This window comes from Salvelinus sp. IW2-2015, linkage group LG4q.2 (assembly GCF_002910315.2).
Source record: "Salvelinus sp. IW2-2015 linkage group LG4q.2, ASM291031v2, whole genome shotgun sequence".
Lineage (NCBI taxonomy): Eukaryota > Metazoa > Chordata > Actinopteri > Salmoniformes > Salmonidae > Salvelinus > Salvelinus sp. IW2-2015.
In genome coordinates, this window is record NC_036843.1 from 8,421,885 (window position 1) to 8,444,486 (window position 22,602).

The 22,602-nt window shown below is 44.3% G+C and overlaps 2 protein-coding genes across 2 annotated transcripts in view; one reads left to right on the forward strand and one right to left on the reverse strand.

Moving 5' to 3' along the window:
* LOC111963234 (dnaJ homolog subfamily C member 17) overlaps positions 1–22,602 on the forward strand; it is a 47,760-nt gene that overhangs the window by 20,808 nt on the left and 4,350 nt on the right. The window lies entirely within an intron of this gene.
* LOC111963235 (cdc42 effector protein 2) lies at positions 6,799–9,903 on the reverse strand. Its single transcript, XM_023986544.2, has 2 exons — positions 9,821–9,903; positions 6,799–7,794 (listed from the first exon to the last, which is right to left on the reverse strand). The coding sequence occupies exon 2, from the start codon at positions 7,734–7,736 to the stop codon at positions 7,119–7,121; it is 618 nt and encodes a 205-aa protein (XP_023842312.1). The 5' UTR covers positions 7,737–7,794; positions 9,821–9,903; the 3' UTR covers positions 6,799–7,118.

Below are 22,602 nucleotides of genomic sequence, written 5' to 3' on the forward strand. Positions count from 1 at the left end.
AAATAAAATTTCTTAAAACGATCCCGCCAAAGACAGGTATGTAAACGTCTACAGTTTTATTTTCATATCAGCGGGCAAGTATTGCCCAGGCACTTGTGCTCTGGCTCAGGGTTTGGTTAAATGGGCTTAGGTTTGTCTGGCTTGGAGAAGCAGTGTGTTGTCCTGGCACTGGCCCGTTCCCCAGCCCATGGCCCGCCTCTCATTAAGGGCTGACCCACCAGGGAGACCCATGGAATGCCTCGCTCCTTCAGAACCACACAGTAACTCGACCTGACCAGCGTGTCGTAATAGCAGGCTGGCACAAGAGGTTGACTACCTCTTTCTCTCTCTACCCAGAGTGGTGCCCAGCCCAGCAGTCCGTCTTTTTGCTAACCTCCTGGTCGGCTTTCATCTCACACACACACACACGCACTGGCACTGGCACTGGCACTTTGGAGGCCTTTTCCAGTCAGAAATGTTGCAGCACAGTTGGAAAATGTAGGTGGAGGATGAAGGTGATCTGAGTCAGTTTGAGGAGTACAGGAAGTTTCAGCTCCTCTCTTGTCATGACTAGACATGATAGACATGTCTGTTTCAATGTCCATAATCACCATTACTTAGTTTCAGTGCTGTGGTCGTTTAGGCCTAATGATGTTAACATTGACTTTGTTTATAAAGAGATTTTCCATACATTTCCTTTAAGCTGTGCTGTATTTGTGTTTGGGTCTGCATGGTTTGGGACCAGTAGACTATACCTCCCCAGAGCTTCTGATAAACTGTGTTTCACCTCTCAACCCACCACAGCACAGCGACTCAGGCCTCTCGTCAGGCCTCTCGTCAGGCCTCTCGTCAGGCCTCTCGTCAGGCCTCTCGTCAGGCCTCTCGTCAGGCCCCTCGTCAGGCCCCTCGTCCGGGTTAGCACGGCACGCAGGGTTCACAGCCTGGCCCGCGCACTTGGATTTGTCAGAGTAGTATGTTATTATGGTAACCGGTTTCGCCTTACGCATATCCGACGCAGATTGCTTCATCTCTCGCAGAGCTTTTCAGGGCAGAGAACGAAAACATGATTATGGTAGTGTAATTTCCCCATTAGCCTTCAGTGAGAACGCTCCTCACTAAAGAGGCCAACATGACATAATGGGATCCAGTGAATATTAGTAATGTTGTCCCATCTGGCCCTGGTCACTGGAGACTGGGGAGAACCATGGAGGTCCTGAGGAGTCTGTCTGGGTTCCAGAACACTACATCTCTCTCTCTTCCTCTGCCTCCTCTCTTTATTTCTCATCCTCTCTTTCTCTGTCTCCCTTTCTTTCTCCCCTCTCTCCCTATCCCTCCCCCCTCACTCGCCCTCTTCTTTTCCCTCTTTCTCCCTTCCTCGCTCCCTCTCATTCACGGTGATAGTTGCGATCACAGAGGATCAGCTGTGCTGATACCTGCTTTTTAACCTCAGCAGTCCAGCCCCATCACAGCAGGGAGCCCAGGGACGCTCACGCATGATTTCGCACTCTGCTCCACTCCGTTTAATAAGAGAATCTGCTTACACTGTTCTGGAACCTGCTGCTACACTGGTCTGGGACCTGCAGCTGCACATGGGCCCCCCCAAGTCACCAGAGGCCCCTGGAGGCCCCTAGTATCACACACTGGACTGTAGCAAAGTTTGACAGACAGAGCCTGAAGTGATGCTCCCTGTTGTACTGCTGAGTGATTCTCTAAGCCTGTGAATGATACAGGCTCTCTGTAAGACATGTGTTGGGTCAGGCATTTCACCAGGAGGGGACACCATGCAGAGACAATACTGTAGGGCCGGTGGTCCATTCAGTATGTTCTTCTTAACATAAATGATCAAGCACGGTAAGGAACAGAGGCCCTGTCCCGGCCAGGCCATAGTGCAGAGATTGCTCCCCATGCTCCTTACTAGTTCAAATCCCTTGTATTGGGATAGGATTTAGTTTCACCTGCTGGGTGTGCTATGTTTTGTATCACTGCCCTGTGCCATAATTACATTTGTATTTATTTATTTATTTAACCTTTTATTTAACTAGGCAAGTCAGTTAAGAACAAATTCTTATTTACAATGATGGCCTACTTGTAAAGCCCCCCCCCCCCCTCGGCCAAACCCTACCCTAGCACGGATGATGTTGGGTCATTTGTGCGCCACCCTGTGGGACTCCCGATCACGGCCGGTTGTGATACAGCTCGGGATCAAACCCGGGAAGCGTAGTGACGCCTCTAGCACTGAGATGCAGTGCCTTAGACCGCTGCGCCACTCAGGATAATACATTCTCATAGTGAGAGGTTGTGAAATGAGTAGGTTTATGAAATATATGTACAGTAAATCATTCTGTGGTATAGTGCTGTTTTTTCTTCTCTCGGTCTCTGTTGACATTTTGATGTAAAGTTTTATTGAATGGCAGTGTGATGTACACAGCTACGTGGATTACGTAGATCGAAACAAAGAATTAACTATACTGTAGCTACATGGATGTAATGGCAGGGACAACTGTGGGATGTGTGTTAATGGTGGTTTGCATGACAATGGAAAGTATACAGAGGTAAATTAAGTGTTAGAGCTGTCCTCCAGAACTCCTCACATCTGTTGTCAGACTACAGGGATTCACACAGTGTCCATATGATTCATAGTTCAGCCCTTACCTCCCAGAGTCTCTGGAGTTTGATGTCCACATTCAACCATCTGTATCCTATTCCCTATCAGAAGGACTTGTAGCATAATCATGTATTTTTTTAAGTCATTGTGTCCCCAATTTAGAACAATAGTTTAGCATATTGTATTTTTAGAGGGTTTAGTCTGATAAAGCGTTATCTCAGTGCTTGATACAACTCTGTTTATTTAATTTGAGGAATCTTCGACTTGGAGCCTGTCACGACATGAACCAGATCTAGCGTGTCATCTATTCTGGGATGGTTTTYCCATCATATCAGAACGGCTAGCTTCCTTCTGCTGAATAAAGTGCAGGCTCACCTAAAATAGCCCTGCGTCTGTCTGGGCCCTGGTATGCCGAGTGTAGTCTTGCTGCAGCTGGCTGTAGTGCTGGGCTCTTTCCGGACGGAGATAACAACTTCTAGTGTTCTGACTTCCAGGAAGAGGCCCTTTAGAGATCAAAAGGACTAGTGTAACAGATTGGTTAATTTACATCTGTTGCCAGCTGTTATCAGCATGAATTCATTTAACTGAGCTTTAGCTTGGACAGGGAATAGAGAAGGAGGTGGCGAGAACKATCTCAATGAGATCTGGGAGCACTGGAAACCCCTGCATTCTTCTTCATGGGACAGTTAAAAAGAGGCATGGGAGAGGGGCATGTTGCTGACTCAGTGTTTTTCCTCTGGACTAAAGTTGCACATTACGCACTGTAGCACATTTGCATGTGAACTTGATTAAATCTCTTGCTTGTTTTAATCACTGGATGTTGAACTTTTGAGATCTTTGATGGTTTTGTCTTCATCCCAATGTCTTACGATGCCCAAGTGTATCATGGATATCATGTGAAGCAGTGGTATTGTGTTGCCTTGGACCTAATTGATCTTTAAATGGGGGTGAATCGGTAGCTCTGTTGTGTGTCCTGACACTATGCAGTTTCTGAAACGGTCCCCCACGCTGCGTACCCCAGTGAAGCATGTTGCATATTTTCAGTAGCATTAGGTTGCACTGCCAGATGCAATTTCAACAGGAGTAGGAATGTATCAGTCGGCAAAAACAATATTTCCCCCTAAAAAAATGTGCAGAATAAAAATAAATAAAATCCACCGTCTTTTGGAAGATGACAGGCTTTCGTTGTATTCTGTATGATGGCAAGTTTGGAATTTGGGGGGAAAGTGGTTCCAGATGGGATGGGGTACCTCAGTTTAAACTGTTTGGTCAGTGATGCACAGCGCCAACGTAATGCGTCTTCCAATTACAGACTCTTTCTTCTCACATCAGCCGTGTGAGTTTGGGCGTTTTGTTGAATACCTTTGAATCCTCGTGCGGAGAAGCCCATTGCAGACGATGGGGTTGTCGCACGGTCTTTAGACTGTCTGTGTGGGAGTTCTGTTTGTGTCTGATTACTATGGTATGATGGAGGAAGAAGACAGTATGCGAACTGTCCTAGAGGCGTGTTATACCATGGCGGAGAGTCTGGGTAAGCGGCCATGTAGATCTGGGCACCAGGTTTGCTCATTCTTCTCCTGAGCAAATTATATCAAAGTCCTTAACCTAGAAAGCCAAGATGTGACATTTAGCCTAATAAGGCCCAGGTAAACAGTCACAGTTAACATTCATTATGAATGGATTGCTTTTTCTGTTGATCCAGGATAAGGAGAATAAAGGTTGACTTCGTCAAGCCACACCTTAAGCTATTCAGTAACCTCTCTATGATGTAGGTGTGATCCGCGCTGTTCATCATAGCAATTCAGTGCTTCCCTCTAGTTCCAGTTTTATATAATAGCAGTAACTTTGAAAGTAAACCCGTCTGAATGAATGGATGGTTCAGTTGGCTTGGAATGTCTGTCTAATTTGGGTTTGACATGAACTAGCTACCTCTAGTTGTCTCATGTAATGTAAGGTGTAATTCCTCTTCAAACACTAAGTGTAAAGTGAGACAGACAGGGCTTTAATATGGCTGCTATGGCAGCTCATCACTGTTAGAAAACCAAACATTTCTGTCAGTCCATCAAAGTGTCTAAACAGTATTATACAAGCCATCTAAAATGTTGATGCGAGCAATTCCAAACCACTGGTCTTCCACACAGTTAAGTTACAGTGCACACTGGTCTAACAGTCTTACGCAATGTGTTATTATTCTCATAAAACATACACTGAAAGCCATAACAATTGGTTTTCCTGAAAGATGCATGGAACGGATATAAAGTACAGATGTACCCACAAACATCAGTGCCTCCATTGGATTGTTAACATGCAAACACTGTTTAACTGCCTGCCAGCAGCAGGACACTCATGGCTAGTGAAGTTCTCTGTAGCGCCTCAGGGACCCCTGGAATGTGACTGCTTTTGGCTTTGCCCCACTGCTTTCCTTTCCTGACAACCCCCTGCTGTGGTGCTGGCTGTGGCTCTCTCCCAGCTCCCCTGGCAGGTGGGTGAGTGGGCCCAGGACTGGGGGTGGTGAGGGGTGCGTCAAGCCCTGTTGGTTCAGCAGGTATTGTTTAAACTCTCATCAGGAGCCTTGCTGGTAATGGATGGCTCTGGTCCCCAGCCTCCTTGGCCCTAACGGCACATGTGGAAGTATCACATTACCCCTCGCCACTTTCCCCTCTCGTGCCACTCATCAGAGCTAGGGACTCTGATTTACAGCTAAGAAAACAGTGCTGGGGTTTTGGAGCTCGGACCTGCGGCCTGGCTGAGGTTGCAGCCCGCCAACCCTCAGCTTTATTAGAAGCAGAGCTAAGTGTTTGTTTTCACTGTGTTGTTGGGAAAGAGAGACGGGGGTACCTTCGTGCACCTTCGGGTGGGGCCTCTAAGATGCGTGCGGAGGAGAGATTGCCCTCCCCACACAACGTAATGGCAAGGATGCCAATACGTCACAGCTTCAGGACCTTGAAAACTAAGCCTTCATTCTTTTTTATTTCTTTAACATTACACTCTAAAGTCTAACATTAGTCTCATCAAGAGATCTGAAGAAAGGAACTGGCTTTTAAACTGAGAAAGGACAAAAAGCAGCCATCTGAAGATGCCTACTTTACTTTTTTAACAGATTAAAGGTCCAATGCAGCTGTTTTTTATCTCAATATCAAATCATTTCTTAGTAACAATTAAGTACCTTACTGTTATTTGTTTTACATTAAAATGGTCAAAAAGAAACAAAAAGCAAAGAGCAATTTCTCAAGCAAGAATTTTGCTTGGACTGTCTGGGAGTGGTCTGAGTGGGAAGAGGAAAACTAGCTGTTATTGGCAGAAAGGTTTGGAACTATTTCTTATTGGTCTATTAACTAATTTACCACTTGGTGATGTCCCCAGGCATGCCCAAACTCCATCCAACCAAAACAGGCTGAAATTTCAGGCCCAGTGAATGCACTGGGCCTTTTAAGATAAATAAGGTGCTAAATTACTAACTAGACTATGTAACATTTTATCTAACGCTGCAACAGGTAATGCTAGAAGAACATGAACTTTGCCCCATAGAGTGGTTGAGAGGGAAGAATTCCAACGTTAACCCTTAAACATCAATAGACACTCATTCTGATTCTATTACTGTATCATAGAAACAACAGATACGGTCAAGAAATGTTCCAATTAGCGTACAACTCCATCATGAGTAGCGTTCTGTCATAATAATCTACTGTAGATAAAAAAATGTTTGCTAAGTAAAATGAGAGAAGGAGTAAGTTAAAGTGGTAGTCCATGTATACTCTTATTCTTGTTGATGACCTCACGTGAAATGGAAGAGATCCCTTTGTAGGTTATATCCCCATGGTGTTTCAAAGGCCCTGACACTGGAGTGTGTTTACATGCACTAATATGTTTACATGCACTAATAATTCGATATTAAACTAATTGGCAGTAGGCAGATTATGCATTAAGCAGAGTAAGGTGTTTACATGACTATCTTAATCGGTGTAAGGTCATAATTGAAGTAAACGTACGACGATTAAAACACCTTGTTTTCTGAGCAATCTTTCAAAATATTAGGACATGTAATGCCTTAATCTGTGTTCTAGCGGTGTATTTGATCTGTGCCAGCACGAGCAGCACAAGCTTCCTTCTTTTGCGCGAGTGAAGTGACTTCGGGAAAAACTGAAAGCATTCATATTAGAAATAGTTTTCACGTATAAACTCAGAATCTAATACGCTTCACAAATATAACATGGTCGCTGTGGTAGAACGTTTATTTTGATTGGTGATTTTCTGCGTTTATTAAAGGCCCATCAAATAGCCTGATTTCAGATGGGTCTATGTCAACAGGATTATTAGGGAAATTGTTCTTCTTGCAAAGCATGTAAACGTTTATTTGAACTATTATATTAATCTGACTATTCACAATAATCATATTATTGTGTGCATGTAACCGTACTCTATTTTATGTCAGCCGTTCATCATCTAATGACAGTTTGGAGTGTTCTAATGCCAGTCACAATGATGATGTTAGTAAAGTCTCTTGCTGAGGACCCATGTCAGTCTGGCTGTTCCTCTAATAGTGGAGCCTGTCCATGACCTGCAGCACGTCGTCCAGGATGGATGGGCCCAGGTCCAGGCTGAAGGAGAAGCTGTTGTCCACCTCATCCAGCTGCTGCGTGTCCTCAGAGCAGGTCTGAGTGGAGTCTCCATCCCGGCCAGAACTCAGGCTGCCCCGGCCAGGACTGGGGCTGCTGACCATGACCCTGTGGCTGGGGCTAACACTGCCCTCCATCTCCCCATTCCCCTCACCCTCCTCGCTGTCCAGCAGGGGCAAGGAGCTGCACTTCTTCCTCCTCTCTGAGGCACTGTGGCTCATGTGGGCCCTGGTCCACTCGGGGCTCTCCGTGGCCTCGTCCAGGTTAAGGCGTAAGGGTTTGGGTGGAGGGTAGCAGGCCAGCAAGAGGTTCTGCTCACTCTGAGAGCTCTGCAGCACCAGGCTGTTGCCCCTCTTCAGAAAGGACAGGTCCCCGAAGCTGTCGCTGTGGTCGTTGTTCCCGATGTGGGAAACATGGCGGAAGTCGGCCAATGGGAGGCTGATCATGTTGACAGAGAGCACCTCCCTGCGCTTCTGTGTCCTTCTGGACCAGCGGGCAGAGGCTGGCTTACGGTACAGAGACGTCGTCAGTGGCATCTTACCAGGTCCTGTTGAGATGTCCTTTGGTTCACTTCTGAGATGAACTGAGACGAAGCTTAAAGGCAGTTTACAAAAAAATAAAGAAGAAGAAATATTAAAATCGTTTCACTTCGAGGTTAGGTTCATGTCAGATCATGTGGTTTCCCATCAACAACACATCATACATCTCTGATATGATTATCCAGGCTTACTTTCATCATGCTGCAGCCTACTGGATGGGCATTATTTGTTTCCCTCTGCTTTCCAACACCAGATGTAACCCTTGGATTATGTCAAGTTTAATGTGACAAGGCAGCAGCTCTGCTTGGTTTTGTGTTAATACGATTCGGCGTCATTTGTATCCTGGGAGAGGGTCCAATACATACTTAGAAGGGTTTTGATTTTAAATGTTTACTTTTCAAATCCAGTTTATTCCCATAAATGCAGGTCTGGTCTGCTGAATGCACCAAAGGAATGGCTAAGCCTGATTCTGACTTCCAGTAACCATGCTCCAAATATGCACATTCTAAGCAGACACAGCATCCTCTATATCTATATAAGCCATGTCACCATACCCTCTGGCCCCCTTTCCTGTCAATTTGTCAGGCAACTCCAAGCTTTGCTCTCACTTCTTAAACAGTAGTTATTTTATGAATGGGTTGTAATTTGTTACGTGTTGAGAGACAAAGCTCAGAGACACAGTATGTTCATTCGTCTTTATTTATTTCTCCTCATCTTTAGATCTGTTGATCTGGTTTACTGGTCAAAGACTGTCAGCCTTTCCTGTTATGCTGGATCCAGATAAAATCAAATTATACAACTCTTGATTAGAGAGATGTGTGGCAATACCTGACATTGTTATGATTGTGATATATGTAGAATTGAACTGGAATATGCCTTTCACCTGCTATAAATGGCGTCAAACTGTCTTTTTTTTCCTCAGACAGCGCACTTTTTACAATGGTAATTTTAGAAGTCAATATGTTATCTGTAAACAATGGGCCTTGGACAGCTACCACCATTTTAAAAAGCAAAGGCATAAAATATATTACATAAAACAACTGTACAAACTGAGAATGTGTGGCTCTGAAAAGATTGTTTAAATCCATTATAGTTTGTGTAAGAGCTAGGCCCAAAGCACAAAATAAAATTCACCAGTAATTTAGTGTTTTGTGAGTTGTAATCATTTTATTGAGTAACACAGAATGCAGTTCATCTCTGGCAGGTCAAATGGACGATCTCAGTGGTCTCTGTGATTTTACAGGCTCCCAACAGCTTTGCCCATATTAGATTTGCGTTCGTGACTTGAAACACTCACTTTGTAAATTTGTAAGGCACTACGGCAAACGGGTTTTGTTGGCCTGTAAAGGTTTTATCGGTACTTTAGTAGCAGCGGGAGATGGGGAGAGTGTGGACACAACAGCATTCCTTTCCAAACATGTCAGTTGGACGAAGGAGGAGTGTTAGAATTGCAGCGGTGAGGATCACATTAAGGAAACACTTCTCTTCCAAGTCCAAATGAAATAAGCCTAGTTAAAAACCGCTTTGCCAAGACAATTTACAGTTACTAAATAATCTTCCTCCTCCAAACTTCCTCTAGCTGAGCACCTTTTTGAGGGAGATGCCTAAAATATATTCTCAAGAGCAGGTGTTGGTTATGATTTAAGAGTTGCCATATGCGTGTTTTATAACCAATATTTTTAATAAGTTGATGGATACGGTTTGTAACAACAGAATGTAGTGTGATATATCTGTTAGTTCTTTTCTGTACTGCTGTGTACACAGGGTGTCTGTATCCCACACCCACGTGTCTGTCTCTATCAGGGAGCCAGGCTGGGGCTGGTACCTGGAGACTGTGACACTGTTTCTCCTGACATGATTGGGCTTGTTCAACTGCAGCGGGAGAAGCACAGTGAACATCACTGAGGGAGAACTGGAGCTACTTCACCCCCCCAAATTCTCTAAATCACAGATTTAACAGCCCAAACACTCAGTTTCAAGTGTTAATGTCACCACAAGTACAGTGAAATGCCTTTCTTGCAAGCTCCAAACCCAACAATGCAGTAATATCAAATGTAGCACAAAAAATAACTCTCTCTTACCCGAGTCTTAGAATCCTTCTCAGTAGAGGGTACCTATCATGTCCTGTAGACCTTGCCAATTTGATCCTGTGCTTCCCTCTATCTTCTCAAAGTTCAGTTCAATAGTACAAGTATATTCCTTCTAGGACCCAGCAGGTGTGTTTGAGAAAGTCTCCTCTGACGAAGTAACCCAGGTGAGGTGAGTGTATAGAGACGACCAGGTGGAGTTTTGTTTCCTTCTTTCTTTCCTCCACCTCTTCCTACCTAACGACAGAGAGTGTGTTTACCCTCGGATGATGTCACTCTCCCTGTCGTGGGAGTCTGAATCATGGGCGTGAATCCTGCTTGCTGCACCCACTACCTGAGTGAAAGGACAGAGCAGGAGCTGTTGTAGTCCCCACTGATTTACTGCTTAAAAGACGGAACAAGATAAAGCTGAGCTGGTGAAAGAGCACAGCATATTCCTCACACACACACACACACACACACACACACACACACACACACACACACACCACACACACACAAACAGGACCACAGTGACTTGTCTGTGTGCTAGTAATCTTAATTTCATTGTCTCTACTCTGCTGATTTCCTGTGCTTTGTTAACTTGTGTAAAGCGCTGGGCCAACGCAGGCCGTTCTGGCAGAGTAGAGGCCAATAGACTGTGGTATTCTATAAAGCCACTGACTCACACACAGACATGTATGTACAGGCAGGCTAAGTTGCACAAGATAACTTGTTCCAATTCTCACGCCTTCAGCGTTAGGGCTGTGACAGTCATGGAATTTAGGATGACGCTTATTGGCCTACTGTAGTAACCATTAGGCTTATCGATAATCGGTGTTTGTATATGCTGTGTGATGATGCCTGCCCACAGACCTACTTTTCCCTTGAGAGCTAAAGCTTTAGCAGTGGCCACCCCACTCTGCTCAACGCCTAGCGTACACATCTAACATTATGTCCACATCTGGTCTCCGCAGCAGAGTCACAGTCCGCTCTGCACACCAGCATCCTCTGAAACTTTTTGGTGCCTCCTAGCAATGGCTTTGACCTTGAGAGAACGTTAGTGGTCGTCTGTCTGGCTCCAGACAACATGGCACTCTCCTCCGGGGTCTCTGAAGTGAAACATCTACGCGATTGGCTGGATTCATTCTCTAGGATTACTGATCAGATTCTTTCAAATGGCTCCAAAAAACAAAGGCCAGCCGCCATTCATTTCTCATTCACTCCCCAACACCAGAACAGACCTGTCTGCTTTTAACAGATGCAATTACAAACGTAATAATTGCCTTGTCATAACATGTATCCAAGACTGGAACTGAGCTTTTGAACAACTCCAATTCGATAATTGTTTTCTCCCCCCACCACTCCACTTCATAGCCTCCACCTCGACCCACATGACTACACAGCAAGGAAAAGCTTTCGAGAGCTGGTGTCAGTCAGACTATCCACCTCACACTATTTTGTTTTGTTGGGAAGCAATCTGTTCATSCTAGCAGACAGTCAGGGGAGGGGATAGCGTGTGTTATTTGTGGTGATGTGGTCACACAGGGCCTATTTGACCAGGGGTTCGAGGTGGGCTTACTCCCATGTTTGTGTTGGTACAGTATGTTGTTCAGAATCTGGGGTGATTACGTTGGCCCTGGACCCTGACCGTAGGAGCAGAGTAGGTGTCTGATTGCCTTCCTCCCTCTCCCGTCTCAGGGCAGTGCTGGTACTGTGGTCTGGGCCGACTATGTTCTCCCTTAACCCTAGGATGCTGCTTGTTTTTGTTGTTGCATGAAAAAGTGCTTCCAGATACTGATTTCTTTGACTGGCTTTAGAAACYCAAATTGAGCTTTTTGTAGAATATTAATTTGGCCTTTTGTTGTGTGTTCTTGTCTTGTGGACAACAGACAGTGGTTTTTCGCTGTTGTAAGAAGTTTCCACTCACATGGAAACACAGAGGTTCGGTCGTGACCCTGATAGTGTATGATGATCTGTACAGGACTGAAACATTGGACGCAAACCAGTGTTGTGCATGTCCATCAACAAGTGAAATCCGTCATTCGACAGTGAGAGAGCCCGTGTCGTCACTGTCTCTCTACAATGATGAGTCAGTCAGTCAGTCAGACAGACAGTGATGAGCCTTGTGGTAGAGCGCCAACTGAAACTCACCTGTCTGAATCGATATACCTCTGTCTCTGGAGACGTTTCATTGCGTGACATGACAAAGTGCTCTTGTTGCCTTGATGTAATAGTGTGGTCTTCTACCCCCTTCCCCTCCCCCCCAGACCTTTTGCCTGGGGGATCTTAACAGATAAGAGAGGTAACTGATGTCAGGCCCTCTGAAACACACCGTTTGTTTCATTTCAAGTCCTTGTATATTGTTTTGATTGGAAGGAACACACGGACCTCTTCCCCACTGTGTGATTTGTAGAAGTAATGTTTAATTGCTGTGTTTGTAGACTAGCAGACCAGAGGTGTGTGTATTTGTGTGTGWGGTGTTCTCGCTGGACGTGGGAGGTCAGGGAAGTCTGAGAATGTTTACTTCCTTGTGTCTCCTGGCACTGAATTATTTGTAATTATTAAATTAAGGGTTTGATATTTTGGTTTCTTTGAACGTCTGGGCTCTGAAATAAACAGTGTGTGGAGGGCTGCATTCCAGTTCCTGTTTGTGCCGCACATTAGGCAGATAAAGAACTGTTACACATGTTAGAAGCAGCAGTACAGACCTCTCCTCAGGCCCTACACCAGACACATACACAAAACACCAGCTTGTTCAGACTCATGCACGCACAGTAGAAATTAGCACATTGTTTAATTTGTGTATTTGAACTTTAACCTTCGGTTCACTTTTTTCTTTTTTGGGAATATTGAGGGTTTAAACTACATTATTGCTGGTTCTGTGGCCCCAGTGTTTTAATAGAAAATCTGTTGCAATCAGAGGGCTTTTCCCAGAAGGCCYTGATGTGAAATACATAATTCTGGTATTACAAAGATGTATTGTTGAATATTATTATATAGCTGAACAGCCGTCTCCCCCATCTATCTATTATATGAACCCCCAACGCATCCATCATACAGAGAAATGCCAGAACACAGGGAGTTCACGTCTCAACTTCCATTTCTCTTTCATTTTGTCTATTTCCTTTCCTTTAAGGGTTTACAAAGGCACTCTCTCGATCCAGCAAGCTCAAATCCAGCCTTTTACACCCCCTCCCCTCCCCTCGCCCCCTGAACTCAGTGCTGACTGGCTTTTCCTTTACACTAATCTACCTCACTGACCAGAGCTTTCAACCAGACACCAAGACCTCTACATGTAGCCTACAAACACCTGCACACAGCTTACTCAGTCAGTTGTCACCTGCTGCTCCTGTAAGTTTTAGTTGCTATTTTTACATTCCTCGTCAATCATGTTTGTGATTGTGTGGTTCGGCCCTGTCAAAACTGTAAAACCTCATTCAGAGAAGTCCATTTTTTTCTGCTCGCTACATTCCAGCCGTTATTACACTGAAAAAAAATATTAATGCAACATGTAAAGTGTTGGTTCCAAGTTTCATGAGCTGAAATAAAATATCCCAAAAATGTTACATCTGCACAAAAAGCTTATTTCTCTCAAATGTTGTGCACAAATCTGTTTGSATCCCTGATAGTGAGCATTTCTCCTTTGCCAAGATAATCCATCCACCTGACAGGTGTGGCATATCAGGAAGCTGATTAAACGGCATGATCATTACACAGCTGCACCTTGTGCTTGGGACAATAAAAGGCCACTCTAAAATGTGTAGTTTTGTCACACAACACAATGCCACAGATGTCTCAAGTTGAGGGAGCTTGCAATTGCCATGGTGACTGCAGGAATGTCCATCAGAACTGTTGCCAGAGAATGTTATGTTAATTTCTCTACCATAAGCCGCCTCCAATGTTGTTTTAGASAATTTGGCAGTATGTCCAACCGGCTTCACAACCATAGACCACGTGTAACCACACTAGCCCATGACCACATCCAGCTTCTTCACCTGCGGGATTGTGTGAGACCAGCCACCCGGACAGCTGATGACACAGGAGTATTTCTGTCTGTAATAAAGCCCTTTTGTGGGGGAAAAGCTCCTTCTGATTGGCTTGGCCTGGCTCCCCAGTCGGTGGGCCTATGCCCTGCCAGGCCCACCCATGGCTACSCCCCTGTCCAGTCATGTGAAATTTACAGATTTGGACCTAATGAATTTATTTGTTAACTTTTTTCCCTTATATGAACTCTAACTCATTTAAATTGTTGAAATAGTAGCATTTTGCGTTTTTTATTTTTGTTCAGTATAGAAATATTAGGACAAGCTGTGTGTGTGTGTGTATGTACACACACACACACACACACACACACAGTAATACATCCTCAAGTCTTCTTGGGTATGACGCTTAAAGCTTGGCACACCTGTATTTGGGGAGTTTCTCCCATTCTTCTCTGAAGATCCTCTCAAGCCCTGTCACGTTGGATGGGGAGTGTCGCTGCACAGCTATTTTCAGGTCTCTCCAGACATGTTCGATCGGGTTCAAGTCCGGGCTCTGGATGGTCCACACAAGGGCGTTGTCTTGGCTGTGTGTGCTTAGGGTCGTTGTCCTGTTGGAAGGTGAACCGTCACCCCAGTCTGAGGTCCTGAGCGCTCTGGAGCAGGTTTTCATCAAGGATCTCTTTGTACTTTGCTCCGTTCATCTTTCCCTCGATCCTGACTAGTCTCCCATTCACTGCCACTGAAAAACATCCCCACAGCATGATGCTGCCACCACCATGCTTCACTGTAGGGATGGTACCAGGTTTCTTCCAGATATGACGCTTGGCATTAAAGCTAAAGAGTTCAGTCTTKGTTTCATCAGACCAGATAATCTTGTTTCTCATGGTCTGAGAGTCCTTTAGATACCTTTTGGCRAACTCCAAGCGGGCTGTCATGTGTCTCTTACGGAGGAGTGGTTTCTGTCTGGCCACTCTAGAATTAAAGGCCTGATTGGTGGAGTGCTGCAGARATGGTTGTCCTTCTGGAAGGTTCTCCCATCTCCACCGAGGAACTCTGGCGCTCTGTCAGAGTGACCATCGTGTTWTTGGTCACCTCCCTGACCAAGGCCCTTCTCCCTTGATTGCTCAGTTTAGCCGGGCGGCCAGCTCTAGGAAGAGTCTGGGTGGTTCCAAACTTCTTCCATTTAAGAATGATGGAGGCCACTGTGTTCTTGGGGACCTAAAATGATGCAGACATTTTTTTGGTCAACTTCCCCAGATCTGTGCCTCRACACAATCCTGTCTCGAAGCTCTACGGGCAATTACTTCGACCTCATGGCTTGACTTTTGCTCTGACATCAAAACTGTCAACTGTGGGACCTTATATAGACAGGTGTGTGCCTTTCCATATCATGTCCAATCAATTGAATTTACCACAGGTGGACTCCAATCAAGTTGTAGAAACATCTCAAGGATGATCAATGGAAACAGGATGCACCTGAGCTCAATTTCTAGTCTCATAGCAAAGGTCTGAATACCTATGTAAATAAGGTCGTTTTGTTTTTAAATGTGCAAAAATGTCTAAATCGTGAGAAAAGTCAAGGGGTCTGCATACTTTCTGAATGCTCTGTGTGTGTGTATRTGTATGCATGAATGTGTGTGTATATATAGACAGATATATATTTAGTGTGCAAAGCTGTCAAAGGCAAAGGGTGGCTATTTGAAGAATCTCATATAAAATATATTTTGATTTGTTTAACAGTTTTTTGGTTACTACATGATTCCATATGTGTTATTTCATAGTTTTGATGTCTTCACTATTATTCTACAATGTAGAAAATTAGTAAAAAATAAAGAAAATCCTTGAATGAGTGGGTGTGTCCAAACTGTTGACTGGTACTGTGTATTGACAGTAGATGGATAGATTATGTAGTATATATCAAGAATACGTAGGATACAATAGTATAGGTACAAAAAATGTTAAATAGGATAGTCCTTGACTAGAATACAGTATATACATATGAATTTGGTAAAAMAGWATGYAAACMTTATTAAAGTGACCAGTGTTCCATGTCTATGTACATAGTCAGCAGCCTCYAAGGTGCAGGGTTGAGTAATCAGGTGGTAGCCAGCTAGCGGCAGTGACTAAAGTWMAGGGCAGGGTACTGGGCGGAGGCTGGCTTGTGGTGATTATTTAACAGTCCAATGGCTGAGATGGAAGCTGTTTTTGAGTTGCTCGGTCCCAGCTTTGATTAATCTGTACTGRTCTCGCCTTGTGGATGGTAACGACGTTAACAGGCCGTGGCTTGGTGGCTGACGTCCTTGATGATCTTTTTGGCCTTCCTGTGACACCGGGTGCTGTAGATGTCCTGGAGGGCAGACAATGTGCCCCCAGCTGAGCAGACCACACCACCCTCTGGAGTGCTCTGCGGTTGCGTATGGTGCAGTTACCATACCAGGCGGTGATACAGCCCGACAGGATGTTCTCAATGGTGCATCTGTAAAAGTTTGTGGGGTCTTGTGGGGCCAAGACTCATTTCTTCAGCCTCCTGAGGATGAAGAGGCGCTATTGCGCCTTCACCACACTGTCTGTTGGGTGGACCAGTTCAGATTCAGTGATGTGTACGCCGAGGAACTTTAAGCTTTTTGATGTGGATGGGGCGTGCTCCCTCTGCTGTCTCCTGAAATCCATGATTGGCTCTTTCATGTTGTTGAGGGAGAGGTTATTTTCCTGGTACCACTCTGCCAGGGTCCTCACCTCCTCCCTGTAGGCTGTCTCGTCATTGTTGGTAATCCGCTKTTGTGTCATCTGCAAACTTGATGATTGAGTTGGAGACGTGTGTGGCMATGCAGTCATTGGTGAACAGGGAGTACAGGAGGGGGCTGAGCACGAACCCTTGTGGGGCCTTTGTGTTGAGGATCGGCGTAGTGGAGGTGTTGTTGCCTACCTTCACCAACTTTGGTCGGCCCGGCAGGAAGTCCAGACCTAGTTGCACAGGGTGGKGTTCCGGCCCAGGGCCCCAAGCTTAATGATGAGCTTGGAGGGCACTATGGTGTTGAAGGCTGAGCTGTAGTCAATGAACAGCATTCTTACATACACCATATATTCAAAAGTATGTGGGCMCTTTAAATKAGTGGATTCGGCTATTTSAGCCACACCTGTTGCTGACAGGTGTATGAAATTGAGCACACAGCCATGCTATCTCCAAAGACTAACATTGGCAATAGAATGGCCTTATTGAAGCGCTCAGTGACTTTCAACATGGCACCGTCATAGGATGCCACCTTTTCCAACTAGTCAGTTAGTCAAATTTCTGACCTGCTAGAGCCGCCCCGGTCAACTGTAAGTGCTGTTGTTGTGAAGTGGAAACAGCTCAGCCGCGAAGTGGTAGGCCACACAARTTCACAGAACCGGACCGCCGAGTGCTGAAGCGCTACAAAATGGTCTGTTCTCGGTTGCAACACTCACTACAGAGTTCCAGCAACATCAGCACAAGAACTCTTTGTCGGGAACTTAATTTCCATGGCCGAGCAGCCGCACAGAAGCCTAAGATCACCATGCCAATGCCAAGCGACTGCTGGAGTGGTGTAAAGCTCGCCGCCATTGCACTCTGGAGCAGTGGAAACGTGTTCTCTGGAGTGATGAATCACACTTCACCATCTGGCAGTCCAACGGACAAATCTGGGTTTGGCGGATGCCAGGAGAACGCTACCTGCCCGAATGCATAGTGCCAACTGTAATGTTTGGTTGAGTAGGAATAATGGTCTGGTGCTGTTTTTCATTGTTCGGGCTAGGCCCCATAGTTCCAGKGAAGGGAAATATTAACGCTACAGCATACAATGACATTCTAGACTATTCTGTGCTTCCAACTTTGTGGCAACAGTTTGGTGAAGGCCCTTTCCTGTTTAAGCATGACAATGCCCCATGCCCCATGCACAAAGCGAGGTCCATACAGAAATGGCTTGTCGAGATCGGTGTGGAAGAACTTGACTGGCCTGCACAGAGCCCTGACCTCAACCCCATCAAACACCTTTGGGATGACTTGGAACGCTGACTGCGAGTCAGGTCTCATCGCCCAACATCAGTGGCCGACCTCACTATTGCTTTTGTGGCAGCAATGTTTCAACATCTTGTGGAAAGCCTTCCCAGAAGAGTGGTGGCTGTTATAGCAGCAAATGGGGACCAACTCCGTCTCCATATTATTGCCCATGATTTTGKAATGAGATGTTTAACGAGCAGGTGTCCACATACTTTTGGTCATGTAGTGKAGGTATTTCTCTTGATCAAATGGGATAGGGCAGTGTGCAGTGCGATGGTGATTGTGTCATCCATGGATCTATTGGGGCGGTATGCAAATTGCAGTGGGTCTAGGWTATTGGGTAAGGTGGAGGTGATACGATCCTTAGCTAGCCTCTCAACGCACTTCATGATGACATATTTGAGTGCTACGGGACRATAGTAATTTAGTTCAGTTACCGTTGCTTTCTTGTGTGCAGGAACAATGGTGGACATCTTGAAGCAAGTGGGAACAGCAAACTGGGATTGGGAGAGATTGAATATGTCTGTTAACACTCCAGCCAGCTGGTCTGCGCATGCTCTGAAGACGTGGCTAGGGATGCCGTCTGGGCTGGCAGSCTTGTTAGGGTTAACACGCTTAAATGTCTTACTCACGTCGGCCACAGAGAACGAGAGCTCACAGTCCTTGGAAGCGGCTATTTCTAGAGGCAACCCGGAACATATCCCAGTTTGCATGATCAAAACAATCTTAACCTCTCTGGGGCAGGTGGGACGCAATCGTCCCACCGGCCAATAGCCAGGGAAAATACAGCGCGCCATATTCAAATAAAATGATATAAAAATCAAACTTTCATTAAATCACACATGTAAGATACCAAATTAAAGCTACACTCGTTGTGAATCCAGCCAACAAGGCTTTTCGGCGAAAGCATAAGATGCTATTATCTGATGATAGCACAACAGTAAACAAAGCGAGTAGCATATTTCAACACTGCAAGCACGACACAAAACGCATAAATAAAATATAAATCATGCCTTACCTTTGACGAAATTATTTTGTTGGCACTCCAATATGTCCCATAAACATCACAAATGGTCCTTTTGTTCGATTAATTCCGTCGATATATATCCAAAATGTCAATTTATTTGGACCGTTTCATCCAGAAAAACACAGCTTCCAACTTTCGCCACTTCACTACAAAATATATCAAAAGTTACATGTAAACTTTACCAAAACATTTCAAACTACTTTTGTAATACAACGTTAGGTATTTTTAAACGTTAATAATCGATCRATTTGAAGACGGGATGATCTGTGTTCAATACAAAAAGAAAACAAACTGACGCAACTTTTTTCGTAACGTGCCTCTCTCAAAAAATTTACTTCATGTGACCCTCATTTACGATATCCCTACTTCTTCATTACACAAAGGAATAACCTCAACCGATTTCCAAGGACTGGTGACATCCAGTGGAAGCGGTAGGAACTGCAAGCAAGTCCATTAGAAATCTGGTGTCTCTAAGAAAACTAATTGAAAAGACAGTGACATCAAAAAAATACAATTCTGAATGGTTTGTCCTCAGGGTTTTGCCTGCTACATAAGTTCTGTTATTCTCACAGACATGATTCAACAGTTTTAGAAACTTCAGAGTGTTTCTATCCAAATCTACCAATAATATGCATATCTTATATTCTGGGGTGAGTAGCAGGCAGTTGAATTTTGGCATGCTATTTACCCGAAAGTGAAAATGCCTCAAGAAGTTAAAGCATGGATTCCGATTGGTCAGACCAGCGTTGAACAGTCCTTATCACGGGTACTTCCTGTTTGAGTTTCTCCTAATGGAGGCGTGATCTGATTTGTCGAAGGAAGGTCGGTGAAGCCCTTGTAGCCATCCCGGAAGGGGAGAGTAGCAATGTCGAGAATTTTTTTGTATGAGTAGCGTGTGTTGGTAAAACTCAATAGGCTTCTCCTCAGATTTGCTTTGTTCAAGTCCCCAGCTACAATAAATGCGGTTTTTCAGTTTTCACAAAGTCCTGTGTAGGTCTTTGAGAGCCGTCTGGTATCTGCTTGATGGGGAATATACACGAATGTGACGACGACCAAAGAGAATTCTCTCGGGAGGTAATGGGTCGGCATTTGATTGAGGTATTCTGGTCGGGTGAAACAAAATGACTTGAATTCCTGTACATTACCACAATCACACCATTGAAGTAGTTAATCATGAAACATACACCTCCATCTGTCTTTTTCCCGGTGAGGTCTTTATTCCTTGTACTGAGAACCCAGCTGGCTATATGGACGGGGACAGTATATCCGGAGAGAGCCATGATTCCGTGAAACAGAGTATGTTACAGTCCCTGATGTCTCTCTGGAAGGAGATCCTCTCTCTGAGCTTGTCTACTTTATTGTCAAGGGACTGAACATTAGTGAGTAATATACTCGGAAGCGGTGGATGGTTTGCATTCYTCCTGAGTCTGACTAAAAGTCCACTCCAAATTCTTCTTCCCGCCAGCGGCGTCTTGGAGCAGCCTCTGGGATAAGTGGAATCGCCTTGTGGGGTACGAACAMAGGATCCAATTCAGGAAAGTCGTATTTCTGGTCGAAATGCTGGTCAGTTACCACTGCTTTGATATCCAAAAGTTATTTCCGGCTGTATGTAATAATGCAAAAAACATTCTGAGCTAATAATGTGAGAAATAACACACACAACAAAAAAATACTGGAACATTGCTGGGAAGCCAGAAACCAGGTGACCATGTCTATCGGTGCCATTTTGAATGATACTGACTGCTTTTCTGATCCACACCCCTACCTTTTTTTAAGGTATCTGTGACTAACAGACGCGTATCTGTATTCCCAGTCATGTGAAATCCATAGATTAGGGCCAAATGAAATGTATTTMATTTCACAGATTTTCTTRTATGAACTGTAACTCAGTAAAATCTTTGAAATTGTTGCATATTGTGTTTAATATTTTGCTTCAGCGTACATAAATACAGTATGTTCGTATTTCTATAGCTTAGCTTTTCTTTAGAGGGGAATGGGCCTTTCCCTAAACTCTGTGAATGGCATTAAGAAACTAGGTGTTCATTTCTGATTGTGGCCTTAACTGAATACACAAGAAGTAGACTTGGGGCCCATTTCTGTAGAGGTTACTGCAGTATTATGATCTAGTATTTGCTCCATCATTACAACATCTGTCTATAGACCTGGATTCCTTTTGTGTTATGTCTGTTCTCAAAAATAATGATGATGATTGATCTTCTCCCATTTATAAAGTGTGAATTTACACTTATGAGGAATCGCAGTTTGACTGTGGCATATGCGATCCTCCTGCCCAGTGTGTGTTTGTTTGAGTATGCCTAATGATCTCTACATAAGTAGTTGGCTCTCATAAATCACCGGGTCCATAGCCCACTGACACACATGCATACACTCACGCACACACATGCACTGAAGAGAAATGGCCCCTTGATTAGTTTCACCAGACTGCAGTGCAAGTAGAACATTTTATCCTGAACCACAGCATGGCCAGAAAGAGACCAACTTGGCAGAAATTCAACAAATCTTACCCCTTTGTGTTAATTTAATAAAGTAAATTGAAATACCATATGTATGTACTGTACAGTTTTTTTTGTTTGTTTTAAGGATGAAATCCACATCTAGACCTAGCAGTAATTTACCTGTACAACCCCTATGGTGTGGTAGTTCTGTGGTAGAAGTACCGTAGTCTATAGGAGGAGCTGTCTGTTTGACCTATTTGTCTCAGACACATTGGAGGAGGATGTGTGTCTCATTGTTTACAGTGGATCTTGGAGAGAGGGAAATCAAAGCAAACTGAAGCGAGGCGACGTTGATCAGAATGTTCTGAAAGGAGGTGATGGCTTCAAGTCTTTTCAGTCTCGTCCAAATCATTCAAAGACTTCTATGTTTATCAACGCTGTACACAAACACATCTCTCCTCGTGATCTCTCTCTTTAGGCTAATGAGGGCTGATGGCTTCCAGTCTGTTTCTGGACTGCCAGTTAAGGAGGCAGACAAACTCCGTCTCATGTCCATGACGCAGTGCTGTCAAAATTCAGTTTCCCTGTGTTTTATATCATATTGTACAACAGCTGATGAAACTAACACTGTAAAAGTGTGATAAAAAAAAAATTGTATCAGTTATACTATCAGATAGTTGCTGATTTTGTAAATACAATCTACAAATTACCTTCTAATCAGAAGGTTTGCATAGCTGGGAGTTTCAGCTTTCCATGGTGACATCACTGGTAAATTGGTGAATAGACCAATAAACAACGAGTTCCAAACCTTTGCCAATAAAAGCGGGGCCGTACTTGTGAACATAAGCAAACGTTTAAAGTCAAATGGGTTCTCCCGCAAAAAAATGCATATCATCCAATGAAAAGCGTTTGATTTACTTGCATGTGACCGAACGCTAAATTGTAGCTGTTCCCATCAGATAACATGGTACAAGTTAGCCCTATGCTAACTTCAACAGGTGGCACAGATTATATCCTGGCACAAGTGCATCAACCAATTCAAATAGTTGAATTAGTTGGATGTTTTCCAGCACTTCTTCACAGCTGTCCAACAGCATGTTCTGATCATCAAAGCAACTATCATCAAAGTGTATTTGATTGACTGGTCAAATTTCTCTCTGTGTAAAGTGCCTAGGCCACGTAATTGCCACAGATGTTTTTAGTTTTTCCCCACCTTTTGATATGCACAAAAACGCACTGCTATTTCCTAATAATCATAATGCACAGGCTATAATACATGGATGTGTACACCTAAATGTAGGGCTACAATG